Consider the following 21086-nt stretch of genomic DNA (forward strand, 5'->3'; position numbering starts at 1 on the left):
GAAGAGTACTTCACAATGTGTCCTTTTGAATCTGTTAGGGAGAAGGCTGTGGTGTGTGCATCAGCTACTTTGAGATCCCTTTGCAGATTTCTCAGCATGCATATGCATACAGAGAAGACCCTTGACATTTCCTTCAGTGGCACTACAGATACATCTTCTAGGCACCTAGGTAGTCCTCCCTTCATGATTGCTCAGTGTCATTACAGTGACATTGAAAGAGCCGGTCCTCACACTTACAGCCATTGCAGAATCCTGCAAATATACAATTGCCATTTGTGAGCTTCACGGCAGGCTTCCAAAAAGCAGAATCCACAGAGAAGCTTGCCGTAAAGTTGCAAGATAGGGTCACACGATGTATCGCTTACAGACTGCAGGTGATTCCCTTAATGCCCGGGGCTGAAGTGAGAATGTAAGGCTGTTGCAGTTGTGTGGTGTAATGACTATGTCACTTAGCAATGGAATTGCCAGGCCAAACTGTGGTCATTAAGCACCCAGTCACTGGATTGAGATGGGCAGCTATATAAGTTGAATAAATAAACAAACCGAGAACTACCTGTATGTGCACAGAAAACCAGGAAAGGCCCTTGAGGTAGCCTAGTGAATTCTGCAAAAGATGTAGCTGCCTCAAGCAGCAGGTTCACAGAGATCTTTGCTCTTTTTATGAGGCTAACATTCTAAAAACCTAACGTATGATACTGGACATTATCTCCCACAGTCACCATTTTATTAATGGGAAAACCTTTCAGGTAGGCATGTTATTAGAATGTCTGTTACACAATCATAAAATTTTATATGTGCCCATTTTTCCCCAAAAAAGATTGGGGACCCCTAGTTTAAAGGAGTGTACAACTGGAAAGGTAGCAACAGCACTGAGGCAGAAATAAGAGAGGAAAACCTGCCCATCTTTTGGAGTTGGGACCAAAACTGATTGTACAAGGCTGTTAGAAGGTCATTAATATAAATTTTGTGAAGTCTAGAGAAATTATTTGATAAATGATTCTTTTCTTTAGACAAATAGTTAGGACTGCAGAAAAAAACAATCGCGACCAGCCTGCCTTCCACTGAGGATCTGTACACTGCATGAACCAGAAAGAGGGCTGAGAAAATGTCTACAGACCCCTCACATCTTAGACATAATGTATTTCAACGTCTCCCCTCAGGATGCCGTTATAGAGCACTGCAAGCCGAAATAACCCCTGTGCCTTCACTCTGCTGAACACTTAATTCCAACAGCACCGTCTCATTATGATTTATCAATTGTTGTTTGTAACTTAGGATTAATGATTGCAATGATGATTATGATCTATGACCAGTGGTGGGATTCAAATACCTGAATATCCGGTTCTCTGCATGGATGCAGGCCTGGGCTTCCGAGGCCTAGAATGGACTTCCAGAAGTGACATCAACGCACTTCCAGCGGGCCATTCTAAGCCTGGGAGACCTCCTCCAGGCCTCCCAGGCCTAGAAGGACTTCCAGAAGCAGCATGGGGTCAGCCGGTTCTCCAAACTCAACAAAATTGAGCTACCGGTTCTACCGGCTGAATCCCACCACTGCCTATGACCTATTACTTGCTGTTTAAATGTACACTGTGAGCATATGCACTGAAGACAAACTCCTTGTGTGTCTGATCACGCTAGACCAGGGGTAGGCAACCTCGGCTCTTTTATGACTCATGGACTTCAACTCCCAGAATTCCTGAGCCAGCATGGCTGGCTCAGGAATTCTGGGAGTTGAAGTCCATGAGTCATAAAAGAGCCGAGGTTGCCTACCCCTGCGCTAGACCAATAAAGAATATTACTCTTGGCCAAAATTCTATAATTCTATTCTATTCTATTCTATTCTTCTATTCTATTCTATTCTATTCTATTCTATTCTATTCTATTCTATTCTATTCTATTCTATTCTATTCTATTCTATTCTATTCTATTCTATTCTATTCTGAAAATACAGATCCTGAACTGAATTACTTTAAAGACATTTTAAAAAGACTAAACAAGTTCTTTTGACTATAGCCATCTACAAAGAATCACAACTTAAAAAGGAACACCATGTTACTTACAATCAACTGCTTTAAGCCCTGAAAAGACAGCTCCACAGAGTTGGCATTGAGAACTTGTCTTTTCACTGCAGCCTGTTCACCAAGGAAGCGGAGCATTAAATCTTTAACTGCATCACCCTAATGGGAAAAAAAGGACATAATATCTAGCACCATCTCAGTAAAAGTGTTTTGTATGTTTGGCCATGCAATATGTTTATATAATTTCTGTGAAAGGAAACTTTTACAGATCATTACATTGAAAACTGAAAAACATTCTTTTAAGGAGGATACTTATCACCTTCATGTTCTCCAATATAGCTTCTTACCTCACAGTGGGCTTAGATTCTCTATACTAAGTCCTTTAGATTTCTTCAATTAATATTCTCTGGACTGGGTTTAGCGGATTTCACTAAAAGATACTGAAAAGAAACAATGGAAGTCTAGAACACTTCAAGTCAGCTCAAACCTTATTTTGTAGCTAATAATAGTTACAGGGACCAAGGTGGCCAAAATAACAGTAGCCAATCTGCCTTCTGGAGAATGATGTTTTCTTCATTCCATAAGGAAACAATGGCATGAGTCCTGACTGAAGACCTCATCTGTCTTTCTAGTTTGATCTCAGCAGGTTCTTACTTGCCTTTTCTGAGGGCCAAAATAAAAAGACTAATTACATAGTTCTGCTCCTGAGTGTGAGGTCTCTCTTCTCCACAGGACACCGATCTATATCAGAGCATACTGTGAGGGGAAGGAACATTAATCATTTGGCCCTGCTGGGTTTTCAATCCAGATTTGGCCTCTGTGGTTTTCACTGCAAAGAAAAAGGTTCCTTGAAATAAAAAAGAAACTACATTTTTAGGCACTGACCCTGTAATCTAAACTGGAACCACAGCAAGGGGGGATAGGATTAACTCCATCCTAGAAACCTCATCTTTGTTCAATCCTTCACAGTGGCCATCTGTGAAAGAGGACTGTACAGACACTAGGTCATTTCTAGGAAGTCTGGAAATAAAATTTATATCACTCAGGTTGTACACAGAAACTTTCTCACTTTCCTGGTGAGCTAGGTTAAGGATGCTTAAATTGATTTTTCTGGCCTTTCAGTATTGTTATCGGCCCACTTGTGTTACACTATGATAACACCCCGACCCCACCCCAGAGTTTGAGGGCCTGGGCTTGAGGGTATGCATTAAGGGGCTTAAAAATGATGTCATCCTTCCAATTGGCTGCCAAGTATCTGACGGCAGATGCAGTAATGGCTGGATAGGGTTGTGTGTTGTTAGGTGAGTAGTGAGTAGGGGTTTGGTGGTGTGCAGTACAATGTACATACTGTACATTGAGGGAGGATGGACATTTTGGTTAGAGGCAAGAGGTGGGGGGGGATATGGGAGGGGTGATGGGGAGGCGGAAACATAGAAACCATGATTGGCATGAGGTGACATGGTGGATTCAGAAGGATGGGCTGTCCTCGGAGGTATCAGATTGGCTAGCTGAGAATTTCTGACCCAATCCCTGGAGGTTGTGCAGGTGGGGAGGGACAGGCTCTGACTCCCCTGGATAGGGAGGAAGAGGCTCCGCCTCAATCCTGAGAAGACAAAGTAGCTTCATTTTTTTGGCCTCCTACTTCCAGAGACATTCCATCTTTTACTTTTTAATGGAGTTGCACTTCCAAGTGAGACTAGCATGCAATTTAGGATTCCTTTTGGACTCACAGCTCCTGCTCAAAAAAGGAGGTGGCAGCTATGGCCAAGAGAACCTTTGTACAGTTACATCTAGTACATCAATTTGTTTGTCCCTGGATTGGAGGAGTTTCAGACATTTACTCATGCCTTGATCAACTCATGATTGACAGTGAGCACTCCTAGATAAACCAGGCAGGAAACATTAACTAGATAAACTAATTCTACGTTGTTGCAAGGCTACATTAACAGAATCTTGCAGGTTCGAAAGTACAACTTTCCCACTCCACCACTTTTAACTGCCTGATACATTAGGGTGGGTCCTTCCTAAGTTTCTTTCTCTGACTGTTAAGCCATTGGAGACTGCCACCTCTTTTGTCTAATCATTCCCCAAGATCATCCAAATTTTTAAAATTCTGCTTTACTATAAGCTGCCTAGAGTAGTCATGGAGTCAGGTGAACTCAAAATCGGAATATTAAATTAAATTATTTTTTTGTGAGCTGTGTTACCAGCAGACATGGCAAAGCAGCTGATTTATTTTATGAAGAATATTGTGAGTTCAACCCTTATACTGCCAACTTAAACATTTACAATCACAAGCATCATTTGTTTATAATTTGTTGCTAACACGACCATTGTTTCTTTGTGGTGTATGTTATTAATATCACAGTAAATTTCATAATATTATGTCCTAAAGCAAAATAAGAACTCCTTCAAAAAAGAAAACATATTTTAAGTAAAGATAGCTCAAAAGCTCTTGTGCTGGTTTCTACAAATCTTAGGATGCTTCGTCTTCTCATATTTAGTGTTTCTGCAAATTTTATCCCACTTTGGTGAAAAACAAAAATGCTGTACCATTTTTATTTGCTCTATTGTTTGACAAACTTGCTCCTTTATTGATCTACACACAATTACTTGCCAAGCAACCCAGACTGAAGATCCAAATTAGATGGGCTTTACAGACCTGTAATGGTTATCCACCTTTAACATTATTTTTAATGGGAAGGTGGAACATAAGTGACATGTAAAAGCAGACACCAAATGCTCTGTGTTTGAATTCATTGGATAAGATTTCAAGTGATTAAAAGCAACAGGGGATCCTCACCTGAATATTGTCAAATTTTAATCCCGGCATGGTCACATTCTCCTTGTCTATGAAAATATTATTATATGGCTGGGTGGTTACTGAAATCAACACACTCCTAGTTGCATCACTAGGAAGCCAGGCATCATTTCTTCTGTCCATCTCACTCATGTTCAGCACAGAGGCAAAAGGGTCATCACCACCTTGAAAAACAGCTTGAATCTGGGAAAATGGCTTTGGAGACTGACATATTTCTGGAGAAGATGCAGATTTTCCAGGTTCTGATCTTCCATTTTTACGAGAATATTTATGGTGAGCAGAGTCGTGCAATTCCCCAACTGTTACAAGAGAAGACATTTGTTCTGGTACAGATGTGCTTGCATTGGGGTTACTGACCGAAATAAAAGATGACGTAGTAAAGGAATCAAAAAAATCAGAAGCTAATGTATTACTACTGATGGCTTCCCCAAAAAATTTGCTTAGGCTTGGACTAGGCTGAACCACTTGTGGATGGGTTTTCACTGGAGTCTCACTTACAGCACCAAGGCTGGGTGACTTCACCATTTGAGGCTCAAAGCCATCGTGCAGAAACTGTTGCTGACCAGTTGTATGATTTCCCTGGCTAAAGATGGTACAGATGGGAATAGGTTCTGAGTCAATTGGTGATTTAATGACAACTGGAGGAGATGCAGTTTCCTCTGGTTTGCTTTCATCAACAATGTTTGATGGAGACTTTACAAGTTTGTCACATTCTGCTTCCAGTTCATTTTTTGCTGATGTCTGAATCAGATTTTCATTTAAAGAGGACTGATAGTCAATTCTCGAATCAGAAATACTTTTGGCAGTAGCTTCAAGCTTTGTTTCATTCTCATTTCTATTTACTTCATTTCTCTCTAAATGCTCCTCTCCTCCTATTGCTTCAATATTGTTTGCTTCCATTTGTTTGACTATTTCTTGCAGGCAGCCAAGATCACCAGTATCATCTTCACTATTATTTGGAGAATCAGATATCAAAACGCTTTCCATCATGTGCTCGCTAAGTTTGTCTATGAAGTTACTGGAATCTTCTGCCATGTTTTCATTTTCTTCAGATGCAGATTCATCTCCTCCCAGATCAATGGTTTCTTCGTGGAACAGAAGTTCTTCGGAAGCCTGCTGCTGGATATCACAAATGTCAGCCACTGCATTTGAATTTCTTACTCCACTGTCTTCAATATTGCTTTCTTGTTTTTCCATAGTTCTTCTGCATAAAAAAAGAAATTGCTACTGATCAGTACTACATATAGGACAATTTATGCATGAAGCAACAATATATATAGCCACTGCAATAATTAAAAACACACTTCAAAATATGAAATACTTTATTAACATCTTGCTAATCCCTCCCCACCACCTCCTTTTTTCTTAGCATGAAAATAATGATTCCCATGGTTGAAATACTGGGTATCTTAACACTGTGCTCTTGACAAGGGCAAAATATAGGATAGATCCAGCTGGGCCCTTTGGTCTCCTTGAGCACTCATTTTTCCACTTTGGGAAAGTACTGTGCTGCAAGGAAGGCTCTTTGACTTATCTATACACTATATTCTACTTGGTTGGCTTGCAATGTCACAAATTCATACTTGGATAGCACAATCTCTACCTCCAATGCAGAGACTGACTATCTTTCCAGCAAGAACAGCTGATTGAAATGTTCTCTAGTGGAATTCCCATCTATCTCTGTATTTAGAAAAAGGGGGAGATTGACAGTGCCCAAATTCAGATGGAGACTGACAAAACAGCATTACTACAACCCTGGGTGAGGAGGAATAGAAGAAGTAATGACAACTTTAATTAGACAAAAAGGGAAATCCTACATGAGAAGGCTTGGATAACGAACACTAAATTGAACAGAGTTAAGAAGGCAAATCTTGGTAGACTTGTCACTTAGGCAGCATATTAGGACTTCAATTATTTATTTGTTGCCCTCTTCCCAACTCCTCTGTAACTTCAGTAGGTGAAACAACAGTCAAATAAGTCCAGGAAAAATAAAAAGCCATTCACTTTTTTAACCTGGAATATAAATGTAATAAATTCAGGCAGGATAAAGAATTTAAATGACAACAATTCTGATTAACAGCTGAAATGTAAGATGGACCATATTAAAAACAGACATTGTGTGTCTATCCATCACACTATTCCATTTCGGAGTAAGCAGTGTTATACAGTGTACAGAAAAGGAGTAAGAACAGTAGGAAAAAGAAATTAAATGCAATAGATTAGATATAGATAGACAGACAGATATACATACACACATATACACACATATAGACAGATAGATAAAACCAAATCTAACTTATAACAACCTCATTCCCTATTTTTTGAAGTTTTTATGTGCCATAGTTGTCAGCAAAAATGCCCATAGATATTTACCTTTGTCAGCCATTATGGCTTTGATAAACTAAGATGTTCATATTATGGTTTTTAATAACACAAGTCCTAAACTGTGTTAGCAGATCTCGTCATACCACCTGTAGGATTTCCTACTAATTATGAGAAAAGTGCCAGCCAACATTTTCACAGTGCATCATATACAAAATGGTCATCATGAGATGATCTATGTTGACTTTTGTTGCTCATTGCATCATGGATAGAAAGTCAATTGAGGCCATCACATAAATTTTATTAAAACAGAAATGGTTAACTTTACTGAGCCACATCAATACCCTTCGTTTTACCTGTGTCACATTCAGTATTCTCTGCTATTTGACACATTGGTCCAGGTTATCTAAGGAGCTGCCTCACCCTAGTGGGATTGACCTACTCTACCCATGCCAGCAGAACCCCATTGGTCAAAGAATTCCAGCGGGCAGGATCCAAGTGAAGAGCCTTTTCTGCTATGCCTCCCATCCTCTGGAACATTGTGGCCGCCAAGTTGAGATCCGCACCCACCCTTTTGGTCTTCTGAAAGAGCTTGAAAACTTGGCTCTGTCAGTTGGCTTGAGGCCCCAATGGAGTATGTGTTGTACTGGCAGTGGTTAATGGATTGAGATAAGATTCCAATTCTACCCCATGTGCATCTTGCTCCCTTCCTTGTCTGCTTTGTTCATTTTAAGTAAAATTTAACATTAATATTTATTATTTTAATATTTCATGTTTTATCTTGTTTTACTTGTAAACCATCTAATGTCATTTGTTGGTGAGATGGGTGGCATATATACTTAATAAAAAATAAAATTTTGATACGTTTGCCACAAACACAACCGAAAACTAGTACTACCTCAAGCATATTTATGTTTTTTCAATGTAAATTAGAAACTCCGGTTCAAAGACCATCTTGCAAGCCAACATCACTCTAACTATGATATACATGCAGTATACTCACATATATGTTAAAGGCAGCTATCAAAATGCACGCAGAAACAATTAATACATTTTTAACAAGGTATGTCTTTATGATGAAAACAGAAAGAGTGCTTCTGTAGACTACCAGAAAACAAAATTACGAACCCCCCCCCTTAATATCTGACCTTTGCCCCATTTTCATTTTTTAAAGAATGGATATACAAATTAAACATACCTTTTACGTTTGCTCTGGCAAAGTGTCAATATCCTCAGGCATACCACTTTAACTCTGTCTCAGGGACCCATCTGTAAAATGGAGCATTTTTTTTCTAAGGCTACTTCTGTAATTATCAAAAGGCAAAGAAATCAAATGAGGGCCTGAGTCATGAAGATACTGCCTATGATTGACCCAGTTTTATAGATAATGTGAACACAATTAACATTAAGAAACATTCATTTTGCAGCAACCCTTCTATCTTCTGAACCCATTTCCTTCGAGATGAAGTGATTTAATTTGCATTTTTCATCACCGAGTTGCTACCCTGTAACTTAAAAACACCACCATCAACCACCATAACTGAACAATCCTGTACCTAGCAGGAAAAAAGATAGGTTTTTTTTACACGTATGGATTTTATTTATCGGTTTATTCTGTGTTTGCACAAGCAGCTCCATTCAAACCTAACAGTAACCCAGGTTCCACTTGAAGAGTGGAGTGGAATAACCCATCTCATCCGCTGTAGGTGAATATCTTTATTATATAAGCCACCTTAAATGAGCAAAAGGATAGGAAAGAAAAGCAATCGAGGAGGATATTCCCTCACCTATCCCGCTCTTTACTTCCAATGACAGCGGCAACGACGTCCCACCTAAACTACGGCAGAAAAACCTAATGTGTAAAGGGGAAAAAAACGCCTAGTGCGCCTGCGCGTCCAACTTCCCTTCCCTATCGACCCAGTTTCGCCTCCCCTACGTAGACGAGCGTCTTCGGCGCGCCACTCCTTTTCCCGGAAGAGAAAGAAGTACGGAGGCCGAAGTGGGCCCAAAGGCGTTTTTTTTGTAGGTTCGCCTTCTTTCTAATTCGAAAGAGGGGTAAAAAAAAAAAGAGCCGAAACGCAGCGGCGGGGTTTCCCATCGCGATAGTATTTGTGCCGGGGCGGTGGGTGGTGGAGAAAGGTGGGGGTAGCTGACGCTGCCATGGAAGATGATGCTCCCGTGATTTATGGGCTGGAATTCCAGGTAAATAAGAAAACGATGGATTGGGATTTAATAGAAGAGGAAGCTTTTCATCATAACAGAATTTATATTTTTTCTAGATTTGTGTGTGTGGGTTCCCCCTGCAGTTGTTTAGGAATTGGACTAGGAATGGGCATGCACTTTAAATTATGGATCCCTTTAGGATGGCTTCGGTGCAAGCCTCTTTCAACGCAATTTTACAGAGCTGCTGTTCTGGGAGAAATTAGTGCAAGGAACGTTTTGCAAGTTGCCTTGATTTCCTAAAGGAAAAGTGGGTGATAAATATGACCAATAAAGAAATATGTGGCTGATAAATATGACCAATTTATCAGCTGTAAATGTAATGAAATCTATGGATTCATTAATGTGCTAAAGCTGTGAAACATTTTATTAAAGAATATATATCCGATATATCTTTCTATGTAGAGGTATTCCAAATGAAAAAAAAACAACCTGTATTATAAATCAAAAGTGCTCTTTGTGCCATGTTAATTTTAAACAAGTCTTGTTATTCATGAATAACGTAACTTTTCATGAAATTGGGATAGATTTCTGTAGACTTTTCTGCAGCTCTTTCTCTAACAAGGCCTGTGAAACAGACTTTTTTTAGTTTTGCATTTTTGGAATAATTAATGTGTATTATTGAGTCATGATTTATGATTTAGATTTTGAGATAGTCTGGAAAGGTTAGCTGAAATATTTCTTTCTGAAAATGATAAAACCACCAAAAATAACTCTGAAAATTATCTAGACAAGATGCCTGAGAAAACAGGGTCATTTTTAGCTGCATAAAATTGCACAATGAAATAAGCCTACTGATAACTAATTGCCACCAAAGACAACTAACCCCATAGTTTATGTTTAAATATACTTGAAAGAGTGCAGTTTTTGTCATTTAATTATTTGCATGCCAAAGGATTGACATTCTTTAAAAATTCAACTCTTGTATTATTCCAACAGGAATAATATTTCATGCTTCTGTTAATAGAATCTTTTGAGTACAGTAACACCTTCATTTAGTGGACTGCCATATAGTGGACCCTAACTCAACCCTGATCTACAAATATTTTCTTCTACCAGTGGACCTTGTACATGATGTATAAAATTTCCATTGAGCTATCCAGTGCTTTTTTTGTAAAAGAAAAAGGTGCCGGAACTCACACATGTCATACAACCCGCCTTGCCTACCCTACAAGGTTCCATCCAAAAAAGGTGCCGGAACTCCGTTCTGAGCGTTCTATGAGAAAAAAAGCCCTGGAGCTATCCCATCAAAGTCCCAAGATGCAAGACTGTTGCATCTGAAATAGTGGAGACCAGGCCCTTTTAACTGTGCCTTAATTGACATTAAACTGATATGAGTCAGCTCCCGGATGCAATATCAAAGATTACCGTACATAAGACAGTTCTAAAATATTGTACAAAAGTGTCTGTCAGCAAGCTGTTTGTTTGTGAGATCTGCACCAGAACTTCACCTTTTATTGTTGGCTTTCACTTCAGCTTCTTAAAATAAAGTGAAAATAAATATGAGAGTTATTTTCGGGATCCTAGATAAAGAGAGACAATTAGATCTTCAGAGTAAGGAACTGTATGGCTTTATGCACCTGTTTTCCTTTAATGATTTGTCCATAGGAAGAACTGGGTAAACAGTTCTGTTTTAGTACTTAAAAGTTTCTCACACTTCATTACCTTGAAAAAATATTTGTACCATATAGATTGTCTTGAATTGTGGCCAGGGCTATCTTGGACAGACCTTTGGTTCCATTGAGATTAAACCTGTTATAGAATTGAGTATATTTCTGTCCTAGTTAAAAGTACAGTCCTTAACGTATAACAGCAATTGGGACTGGAATTTCTGTTGTTAAGTGGTCTTGTCATAAAATGAGGGTTTATGAGAAGCACTAGTTGGCAAGGAATTCCAAAGACTGGTCATAACCACCAATCAATGCCATCATAACTTCAAATGGTTGCTGGATGAATGGCTGAGGACAGCCTACATAATGTAGGTCTGTAGTCCTAAAGTATCAAATCCTGCAACTCAAAGTTACCTGCTAAGGCTGAACAAACCATTTTGAAGAAGTGATTCTTTGAGCCTACTACTATATTGGATCTCTCAGGCAGTCATCTCTCTTGAAGGTTTGGCCCAGCCACTTCCGTGGTCTTTTCCTGGTGGTCTGGGTGTGCATATGCGTACCCAGAAGATGTTTATGCCAAGATTGCCCTTAAAGCAAAGCAGTCCTGAACATCTTCCAAAAGAAACTCATAATTGTTTCCACTTTGCTAATTTGTAAGCATATGGGTATAAAAATGCCTCGAGTTTTATCTGTCTTTGTAAGAACTTCTGTGGCTACATTCCAAAGCTGCCTTCTGTGAAAGAAGTCCCACTGAAATAAATTGCCACATCTTTTGAGTAAATACAATTAAAGTTGGATTTTTATTTAGAAATCAGTAATGTCTGTATCTCTCTATCTTTGGTTTAAAGAAATAGGCTGACTTACAAGTTATAAGGAAACAAGAATGACTTCTTTATCTAAGTTTTAAATCTTTTCAACATTGAATAGCTGTATTAATCACTCTGTTCCAAATTATAGTCATCCCTAACATTTAAATTAGCAACCACAACTATTCAGGAACTAGTTTAGGTGTCTTACTATAACTCTTAGATCTATCCTCTTTGTTTTAAACAAAATACTTTATACCTGTAACAGTAAGCTAGTGATTCAAAGGTGCATTTATATTGTACTTCATGGTGAATGGTTTATAAATACTGCAGGTAAAGCAATTGAACTGTCTTGGAAGTGTTGGATGGATTTTATTTTTCCAGACATACATTTTACTAGCTATATAAATTTCAATGGGAGTAAGATTAATTTCGATTGAATCCAATTCTGTACTTTCTTCAATAAAACTTGAGGTGTTTTTTTAAAAAAATACATCTGATTGTTTTTCTTGGTCAAAAAGGTAGATAAAGATTGAAGTGAATTTTCACTAACATTAATTCTCCTTTAAATTGCTGTTTCTGCAAAACAATTAATTTTGAACATCTGGGTTGTTTGCTCTCACTTTTGTGCACATTTCCCACAAATGAGAGAATGCATTCTGAAAACGCCTTTTCTACTTTTTAGCCATGAGATCACAGTTTTGTGCCAAAAGGTTGAAACTGTATTTCAAAAAATACAGACGTATGAATATATTTTAAAGATTGTCATAATGAATGATATCATGTACTTTTCAAGACATCGGAATGTGCTATGTGACTCCATTTTTTTCACATTTTTTTAGGCACGAGCCCTGACTCCACAAACTGCAGAAACAGAGGCAATACGATTTCTTGTTGGAACTCAGTCTCTTAAATATGATAACCAGGTAAACTTGTACGAATGTGGCACGAATATAGAAAGAGAATTGCTTTTAAAGCCTTTTAATTGAATTATATTTTTTTCTGCCAAATTTTAAACAGAACTTTTGTTTATAAAATCAGATGTCGTGTGCTTTGGGAGACTAAAAAGCCCTGTTTGTGGTACTACAGGTAGTCCTCCATTTACCACGGTTCATTTAATAACTGTTCAATGTTACAGTGGCACTGAAACAAGTGACTTTATGACCATTTTTCACACTTATGACTGTGAAAGCATCCCCATGTTCACGTGATTTACATTCGGATGCTTGACAACTCACCTTTATGACAGCTATAGTGTCATGAGGGTCACATGATCCCCTTCTGCGACCTTCCAACAAGTGAAGTCAACGGGGAAACCAGATTCACTTAACCACCGTGTTGTTGACTGAACAACTGCAGTGGTTCACTTAACAAATGTGGCGAGAAAAGTCATAAAATGGGGCAAACTTAACAAACTTCTCACTTAACAACATGCATTTTGGGCTCAATTGTGGTTGTAAGTCAAGGACTATCTATAGTTAAGACTTAGCTTAGAATGAGATTTGCAGCTGAGCTTTATCTACATCAGTGGTTCCCAATCTTTTCTATGCCCTGCACCCCTAGAATGCTTCTGATATATTCTCGTACCCCTTACAAAAGTAAGGCAACGAATTATGCATATACGCTATAATTTTGAAAACCCAAGTTTTTGCACCCCCTGAAATATTGTCTCGCACCCCCAGGGGGTGGTTGCGAACCCCTGATCTACAAGGTTAACATGATTAAGTATAGCAAGAATTAGAAAATTTGAGAGAGACATTCAAGGACAAAATGGAAATTTAGTAGATAGTTGGAAGTGTAACTTGGAGGAAGAGTCATTTTAACTTGAATGAGTGGGATCCTTTAGAATAGGGGTGTCACACTGCTGGCCCATGGGCCGGATGCATCAGAGCAAAACCGCGCTCACCCCATTGCTGGCAATGGCAAAAAAATCGTGACACGTCATGTGACATTGCGAGTTTGACACCCCTGCTTTAGAAAGTAGCATCTTTTTTTTCAAGTTCTGCCAGAACCTGAAAAATTCAGCTACCTTTCTCAGGAGAGATATGTGGTCTCATGTAATATCTAAAACACTTTTCCCAAACTGTTTTCAAAGGGTTCCTAGTCTCCACAGCATTATCTTCAAGGGATGTACAGTATGTCTCACGTTAAAGTAGACGCAAAAGGAAAAACAAAATAGTTCATGGGTAGAGTTGCTTAAGAATTATTTCATGGCATGAATGCATTTTTTTGATTGCAAACATAATTAATAAATATATCTACTTACTGTCCATACGTAGATGTGTAAAGTGTAAATGGCTAGCAAAACAACTTCCTGAAATTATTCTTTCTTGCCAGAGTAAGGTGAGCAATATTCAAAACAGGAAAAAAAAATAATTGTTTCAGTTTACAAATCCACCCAAATAGTTTTTTAAAATTTTTATTCTTCTTCTTCTCTTTTTTTTGTTTTTGTTTGGGAGATATATGGAATGAGGATTTTGCTTTTAATCTCAAAAGACAAAATGATTTTGTTCAATCTGTAATTACAGCAAAAATTAAGTAAAGAGAACCTGAAGCATTTAAGACACCTTCAATTGCAAATCTTCCACTAAGTATAATATTTTCTCCAGCAAAATGAGTCATTTTGTTTATAGACTACTATAGGAGTGGGGTTGACAGGGCAAGCCAATTGTATATAAAACAAGGGCAAACCCACTCCCTTTGTAGCATTGATGATGTTACGTAGTTGGGTAATGTAATGTCTGCAAGAAATCTACCAAGTTCAAAGAGCAACAAAGATCCCACAGGACTTTAACAGCATCACTAATCTGGTCTGGAGGTAGTGATATAAAGTTGGCTATCATCAACACATTGTTGCTACAGAACCCCAAGCCCTAGGATGGCCTCTCCCATTGGCTTCATGTAAATTTTGAAGAGAAGGCGGGAAGAGGATTGACTACTACAGCACCCACAAGGGACTAGCCAGCAAGCCATTCTCTTCTCCTTCCCCCCTCCAACTGGAACTGGGAGGAGTAGAACCAGTCCAACAATCCTCAGTTCCTGGAGATGATCCAGATGGATACTTTGGCTGACAGTATCAAAAGCCACTGAGAGATGTCAAATGACCAAGATGGCCACAGTTCTCCTATCCAGTTCCCCACACATTTTGATTATTAGCTGCATTCTATGTTGTCTCCATTCCATAACCAGGCCTGAACCCTGACTAAAGATGTTGCAGATAATCCGTTTGTTCTATGGTGCTTTAAAAAACAAAAGGGGAAAAACTTGTCTTTCCTCTAGACTCTCAAAACTACTTTCTCAAGAATCTCCCCTCAGTTTGTTCTTATAGCAATAACCTTCTGAGAACTAGCAATTGGTCCAAAGATCACCCAAGATTGATTAACAAAAAAAAACACAATTCAGTCCTAAGTTTCATGAGGGATAGTTTCAAGATCGCGGGATGTGTTTACAGTGTTTTTCAACCACTGTTCCGCGGCACACTAGTGTGCCGCGAGATGTTGCCTGGTGTGCCGTGGGAAAAATTGAAAAAACACTGACCTAGGAGACAGCGGAGAGAGGAGGAGGAGGAGGAGGAACAGCCGCGGGCGGAGCAGCGCTACAAGACTCTCTGGCGGGGAGCCTTGACTAAGCTGACGGCCCTACTTCACTGGAAGCAAAAGCCCGGGAAAAGAAGTGGGCTCGACCTCTCTAGGCACCAGGGCTCCACGGCAGCGTAGCTCCGCCCCCTTCTCTGGCTTCGGAAGGTCTCTTGCTGAAGAGAGAGAAGCTGGGGAGAGGCAACCGGCTCGCTTATCGGAAGAGGACGGACGGGCGGCTAGCCCGGCTCGCCTGAGCTGTCGCGTGGTTGGTTGCCTGCAACGTTCGAAAAAGCTCTTCTTCCCCAGCACGCGCCGCTTACTCCTTACTCCCCGCGCGGCTGAGGATGCGAGACTCCCGCCTGGTCGGCTGCCTGGCTCCGCTTTCTTTGCTCGCCGCGACCCCTCGCCCCAGCCCGAAATAGAGGGATCTGACCGCTTCGCTCTTGGAGGCTTCGCTTGCGTCTGAAAAATTACACGGCTGATTTTTTTTTAACCTGTCCTTTTGATACGTTGCATAATAAAATGTCCTTTGGACCAAAGCAATTAAAAACCTTTGGGGTTTCCCCCCCCCTCTGGAGTGAAGTGCTTTTGATGGTAAAGGTGAGAAAGAAAGAAAAAAGGAAGGGGAAAAAGGAGAAAGGGGGAAGGGGAAAAGGGAGGGAGAAAGAAAAAAAAGGAGAATAGAAAAGAAAGAGAGAGAGGAAGGGAGGAAGGAAAAAAAGCAGGAAGAAAAATTAAAAAGAAATGCAAGTAGCTTCCAGTTTCCACAACAAGTAGAAAGCAAGAAATTGAGAGAGGGAGGGAAAGAAAGTGGGAGAGAGAAAGGCAGGAAGGAAGATAAAGAAAGAAAAGAGAGGGAGGGAAGGAAGGAAGAAAGAAAAGAGAAAAAAGAAAATACAGAAAGATAAATTAAAAAGAAATGCAAGCTTTCCTTTTCCTTCACAGCAAAAACAAACAAACAAAAGCCCCAAAATGAAATAAAGAGGCTAATAATAATAATAAGAAGAAGTTGGAAGGGACCTTGGAGGTCATCTAGTCCAACCCCTTGAGAACACAGGCCATCCTTGACTTACGACCGTTCGTGTAGCGACCGTGGGGAGGTCCAACGGTGCGGAAAACGGTGGAGTGCCTCGTGATTTTTTTCATGAAACAAGTGTGCCTTTCCCAAAAAAGGTTGAAAAACACTGTGTTAGTATACACAACTTTATACTGCATTGGGGAGACCACACTTGGAAGGTCTGGTCACCATGATACAAAAAAGATGTTGAGATGAAGAAAGGATTTGGGGAGGCATGGAAACAATCTTCTAGTACTTGAGGGGTTGTCACAGAGAAGAGAGGGGTCAACTAGTTCTCCAAAGGACAAGAAGTAACAGGTGGAAACTTATAAAGGAGAGAAGCAACCTGGAACTAAGGAGAATTTCCTGACAGTGAAAACAATTATTCAGTGGAACGGCTTGCCTCCAGAAGCTATGGGTGCTCCATCATTGGAGGTTTTCAAGAAGAGACTGGACACCATCTGTCCAGGAAGGTGTAGGGTCTCCTGCTTGAGTAGGGGTTGGACTAGAAGACACCCAAAGTCCCTTCCAACTCTGTTATTCTGACTGTCAGTGAGTTCCATGATAATATAACACTAGGTTATCCCAGTGCTTCACCCTAGTTCTTACTTAAATTGTCCCCAGCCAAACAGTAGCAGTGAAATCTATTCTCCATGCTTACTTCTTTATGCCCTCAGAGTGTCTCTGGACCTCTTGAACATAGGCACATTCTTCAATAGAGAGGGCATTAAAACTGAAAACTTAACTCTTCATTTGAAGACACTGAGCCAAAGTGAGTCAGTCAGGAAGATGACTGCAAGCATGATGATATATAACATAGCTAAATAATTTAAAGCACTTTTTAAAAAGCAAATGAAAAGTAGCAGTTGACGCCTTAATGATTCCATGGTTTATAAAGTGGCCTAGCTTTGCAGAGCAAAAACAAAAAAATATCAAGCAACTCCTGGCATTCACAACACTGTCTCTGGCCTCAGAGTAAGGGCTCGATGGATGCAATTTTTTTTTAAAAAAATTGATACATTAAATTCAGCCATGCAACATTTGAGTATTTGTCCAAATAGTTTCATAGGGTCAGAAAAGCTGAGCAGGCTCCTCTCACCCCAGTAGGACAGATTTTTGTTGTTGCAAAGTCTTGGTATCCATCCTCAAAGTAGTGTATTTCATACTGACTGGGAGATGAAATAGATACTATATTATGTCATATTGCTGTTGGAATGTTAAAGAGAAAACCAGGGATGAGGTGCTGTGGTATGTGATAGCCTTATGCCTTAGATCAGGGGTCCCCAGCCCCAGGGCCGTCAACCGTACCAGTCCATGGCCTCTTAGGAACTGGGCCGCATAGCTGGAGATGAGCAGCAGGTGAGTGAGCAAAACCGAAACCATTTCCCCCTCCCGTTCCTTGGAAAAATTAGCTCCCACAAAACTGGTCCCTGGTGCCAAAAAGGTTGGGGGCCGCTGCCTTAGATAATTTGTTTATTTCTTCCCAGCGGATGGTTGTAGATCTACAGTACTCGAATCAGCCACGTTTACTAAATCAGCAGATAGTTATATGCCTCAGTTCCTAAAGTTATTCTATGCTGTTAAAGTGTACTAAAATATTGCCCTGATTCAGACTTCCTGGTTGTATCTTGGCATTCTACCAATAATTTCTCTTTTTCCTACTCTTTTTCCTACTCCTGCTTCCCTCTTATGAGTACCAGCATTAATAACTGAGGTGTAGGGCACTTTCCCTGGATGCTAATGAGCAGATAGGGTTAATGGCCTTTGGCAGTGCTTGAAGCGATCAGCTATGGAGTCAGTGATTAATCTATAAGAAGTGTCATGAGCCTCTATCATGACTGCTTATAATTTAACAGAACTGATCTCTCTCAGCCTAGGTCAGGCAACGGTGGATGGATCTTTGTACATTTCATGGCAGATGGCGGCTTGACATCTAGGTTGCAATTCAACTCTCAGATGAAGAGCTATTGTGGGTGGAATCCCTTGAAGGAATCTTAACCCATAAAGCTTTGGGTTGGGGAGGGGAGTGAATTTCAACTGCATTCAGCTCATTAATATTCAGCTATTATAAGCAAGCTAGTGAAAATGGAGAGTGGAGGGGATAATCAAGGAGAATCCCAAAGCATCTTCTGCTTTAATGCTGTTCATAGAGTGCTTGTCAGAGAAATAAAACATTTTGTGGGGTACTCTGCTACATAATTAAAGGGGGAAAAAAGAATTGTAAATACTTGCAGTCCTGTTTCCATCCATGATTTTGCTTGCTTGTTTATTTTATGGCTTGAGATAACTAAACTGGGGGAATGGGGGGGGGGAGAGTTACATTGTCTTACAATATCGTGTTGTATTGTTACAATAGGCTTACAATATCTACAACGTTCTGTGGTATACAAATTTGTTTTTTTTTTTTAAAAAAAATCTATTGTACTTCTATTCTGGAGGGAATGCAGTATTGCACATCTGCCAGGAATAATTTTTGTCACCTAGTCCATGGTTATTTTGGTTTTGGTCTTTCATGAGAACTCAGGAAAACGGTGTCTTTTTTTGTGAAGATTTTGTAAAAGTAGTTGGACAGAGTTCTTTAGGAAATGGTTTGGGCGGCTGCCTTTAAAAAAGCTGTCATTCAACACAGCCTTGTCTCTGTCCCTCACCTTTCATCCAGACCTTACTATACTTGTCCTTCCACTTTAACAAGGATGGAGGAAAAGTCATTAGTCAAGGGTCAGAGAGAAAGTGTGTTGCAGGAAATCCTTAAAGTCTATGATTTCGACCTTGGCTACCAAGTTGTATTAAGGAATTAGGCCAAAAGAAAAGGATTTAGTAAACATATAAATGTCTGATGTGGTTCTTTTGCGTTGTCCTGAGAGCAGACTAATAAGAATTCTTTTCAACCCTGCTGTTCTGTAAGGATTTCAGAAAAGAAAACAAGTTTATGAATCACAGATCACGTCTTTTCAACCAGTGGTACGGGTACCACCTGTGGTACATTGGCACCTGAAAGGTGGTACGCGACCATCCTAGAAAAGTGGTAGCAGGGGAGGGGAATGAGCTGAACCGGTGGCAGCACCACACAAGCCTGAGCTGCATGGCTGGAGCTGCAGGGCTGTCAGGGCTCGGCGGAAGCACCAGGATCATCGCTTCTTCAGGGCTGTCAGGGCTCAGTGGAAGCGCCAGAATCGGTGCCAGGCTCCAGCTGGAGCTTGGTGCTGATCCTGGCACTTCTGAGCCCAGAAGAAGTGCTGATCAGTTGGAATGTTGCAGCATCTCCAGGGTCTTGTGATTTACATTCAGATGCTTGGCAACTGATTCATATTTATCATGGTCACAGTGTCCCAGGGTCATGTGAAGTGACCAAGACCTGTTGCAACCACCCAGCAGATGGGGGGAATAAAAACCAAACACACCCCCACCCCACCCCTGCTGCCAATCCTCAACAGAAATGCTCATAACAATGAAAACCTTGTAGAGGAGGAAGAGTGCTGCCGGGCGGGCAGGCAGTTGTCTTGCTCGGCTGTGGCTTGGGGGACACTTTTTTCAGTGCCACTGTAACTTCAAACAATCACTAAGTGAACTGTTGTAAGTCGAGGACTACCTGTACTTCATTACTTTCCCCCCCTTTTTTGGGTCATCAGGTTTTTGACACCTTGCTAGGAGACTGGTGGTACTTGGATGTTGCCATATCTTAAAGTGGTACAGTGGGTGAAAAGGTTGAAAAGCCCTGTCATAGATCATTAAATATTAAAAGCCTTTTTGAATAGGTGGATTTTTTTCTAAGTGCCTCTGAACAGGAAAGGAGAAGTATATATGCTTTCTCTGAGATGGCCATATCAGAGCTTTGGTGTCACTATAAAAAAATTCTGATGCATGTAGTCTATTAAATCTCTAAAGATAAAGCAGGGGCCAGAATTCAGAAATTATTTTTGGGCTTAAGCTTGTACATATGGGAGAAGGTAGATTGATCTAGATAAGTTGATGGAAAAAAATATTCAAAATATATTGGTAAGATTTTTGGAGTAGATAAGTAAAGGTTTAGCAACAGTATCAGTAGAAAGACTTTTAAAAAAAATTCTAAAGGTAAGCTGTGGAGCTGGAAGGATGATTAGGGAGAACTGAGAATTTAATTTGTACTAAAAACAACTGTGTGCTCAATTACTGGACATACATTTCTAGACTGAACACTTGTTGACATACTCAATTTATGTCCCAGCTTAAAGTGGACCACGGGTTAGAATGAAATAAATCCAATATCTGAATGAATGTGATAGACTAGTGACCAAAGTCTTCATCGAGCTAAGAAACAAACCCCGAGGAAGGTATGGAGGAGAGAGATGGGAACAGGGCAATACTAGACCAGAAACCTGAGATCAATAACTTTAGATATTGTTTCCATAATTCTGAGCTAGAGGTTTTAAAGTATGGAGCTCTAGAGCCCTCTCCAGAGGTAGATGATCAACTGTGTTCTTAAAAGAACCCTCTTTGCAAGGGATAGCTGTTACTGATGAACAGTGATTTTACTTCCATATATCCTCTGTGTTTGGCCTTTATGCTCCTCCCTCAAATGACTGCCTGAATCTGTGTCTGTAGATGTCCTACACACAATCCTTGACCTACAACTGTGCCTACCTTCTCCGACATATACAAGCTTGAGCCCAGAAAT

The 21086-nt window shown here is 40.1% G+C and overlaps 2 protein-coding genes across 3 annotated transcripts in view; one reads left to right on the forward strand and one right to left on the reverse strand.

Annotated features, from left to right (window-relative positions):
- The window catches only part of TRAPPC12 (trafficking protein particle complex subunit 12), an 85674-nt gene extending 76653 nt beyond the window's left edge, over nt 1–9021 (reverse strand). The window contains exons 1-4 of one of the 2 annotated variants that reach the window (XM_081324384.1): nt 8949–9021; nt 8360–8430; nt 4822–6043; nt 2061–2177 (exon numbers count right to left, since the gene is read on the reverse strand). In XM_081324384.1, the coding sequence (XP_081180510.1) occupies nt 2061–2177; nt 4822–6036 (1332 nt within the window). In that variant the 5' untranslated portion in view covers nt 6037–6043; nt 8360–8430; nt 8949–9021. Of the gene's footprint in view, nt 1–2060; nt 2178–4821; nt 6044–8359; nt 8466–8948 lie in introns of both variants that reach the window. The other variant, XM_081324385.1, reaches the window with a different exon arrangement.
- Nucleotides 9022–9149: 128 nt separating this feature from the next.
- The window catches only part of EIPR1 (EARP complex and GARP complex interacting protein 1), a 70057-nt gene continuing 58120 nt past the window's right edge, over nt 9150–21086 (forward strand). Inside the window, exons 1-2 of the mRNA XM_081337505.1 lie at nt 9150–9363; nt 12640–12723. Coding sequence (XP_081193631.1) covers nt 9322–9363; nt 12640–12723 — 126 coding nt within the window. The 5' untranslated portion in view covers nt 9150–9321. The remainder of the gene's footprint in view (nt 9364–12639; nt 12724–21086) is intronic.

Source organism: Vipera berus, assembly GCF_964194415.1.
Source record: "Vipera berus genome assembly, chromosome: 1".
Classification (NCBI taxonomy): Eukaryota; Metazoa; Chordata; class Lepidosauria; order Squamata; family Viperidae; genus Vipera; species Vipera berus.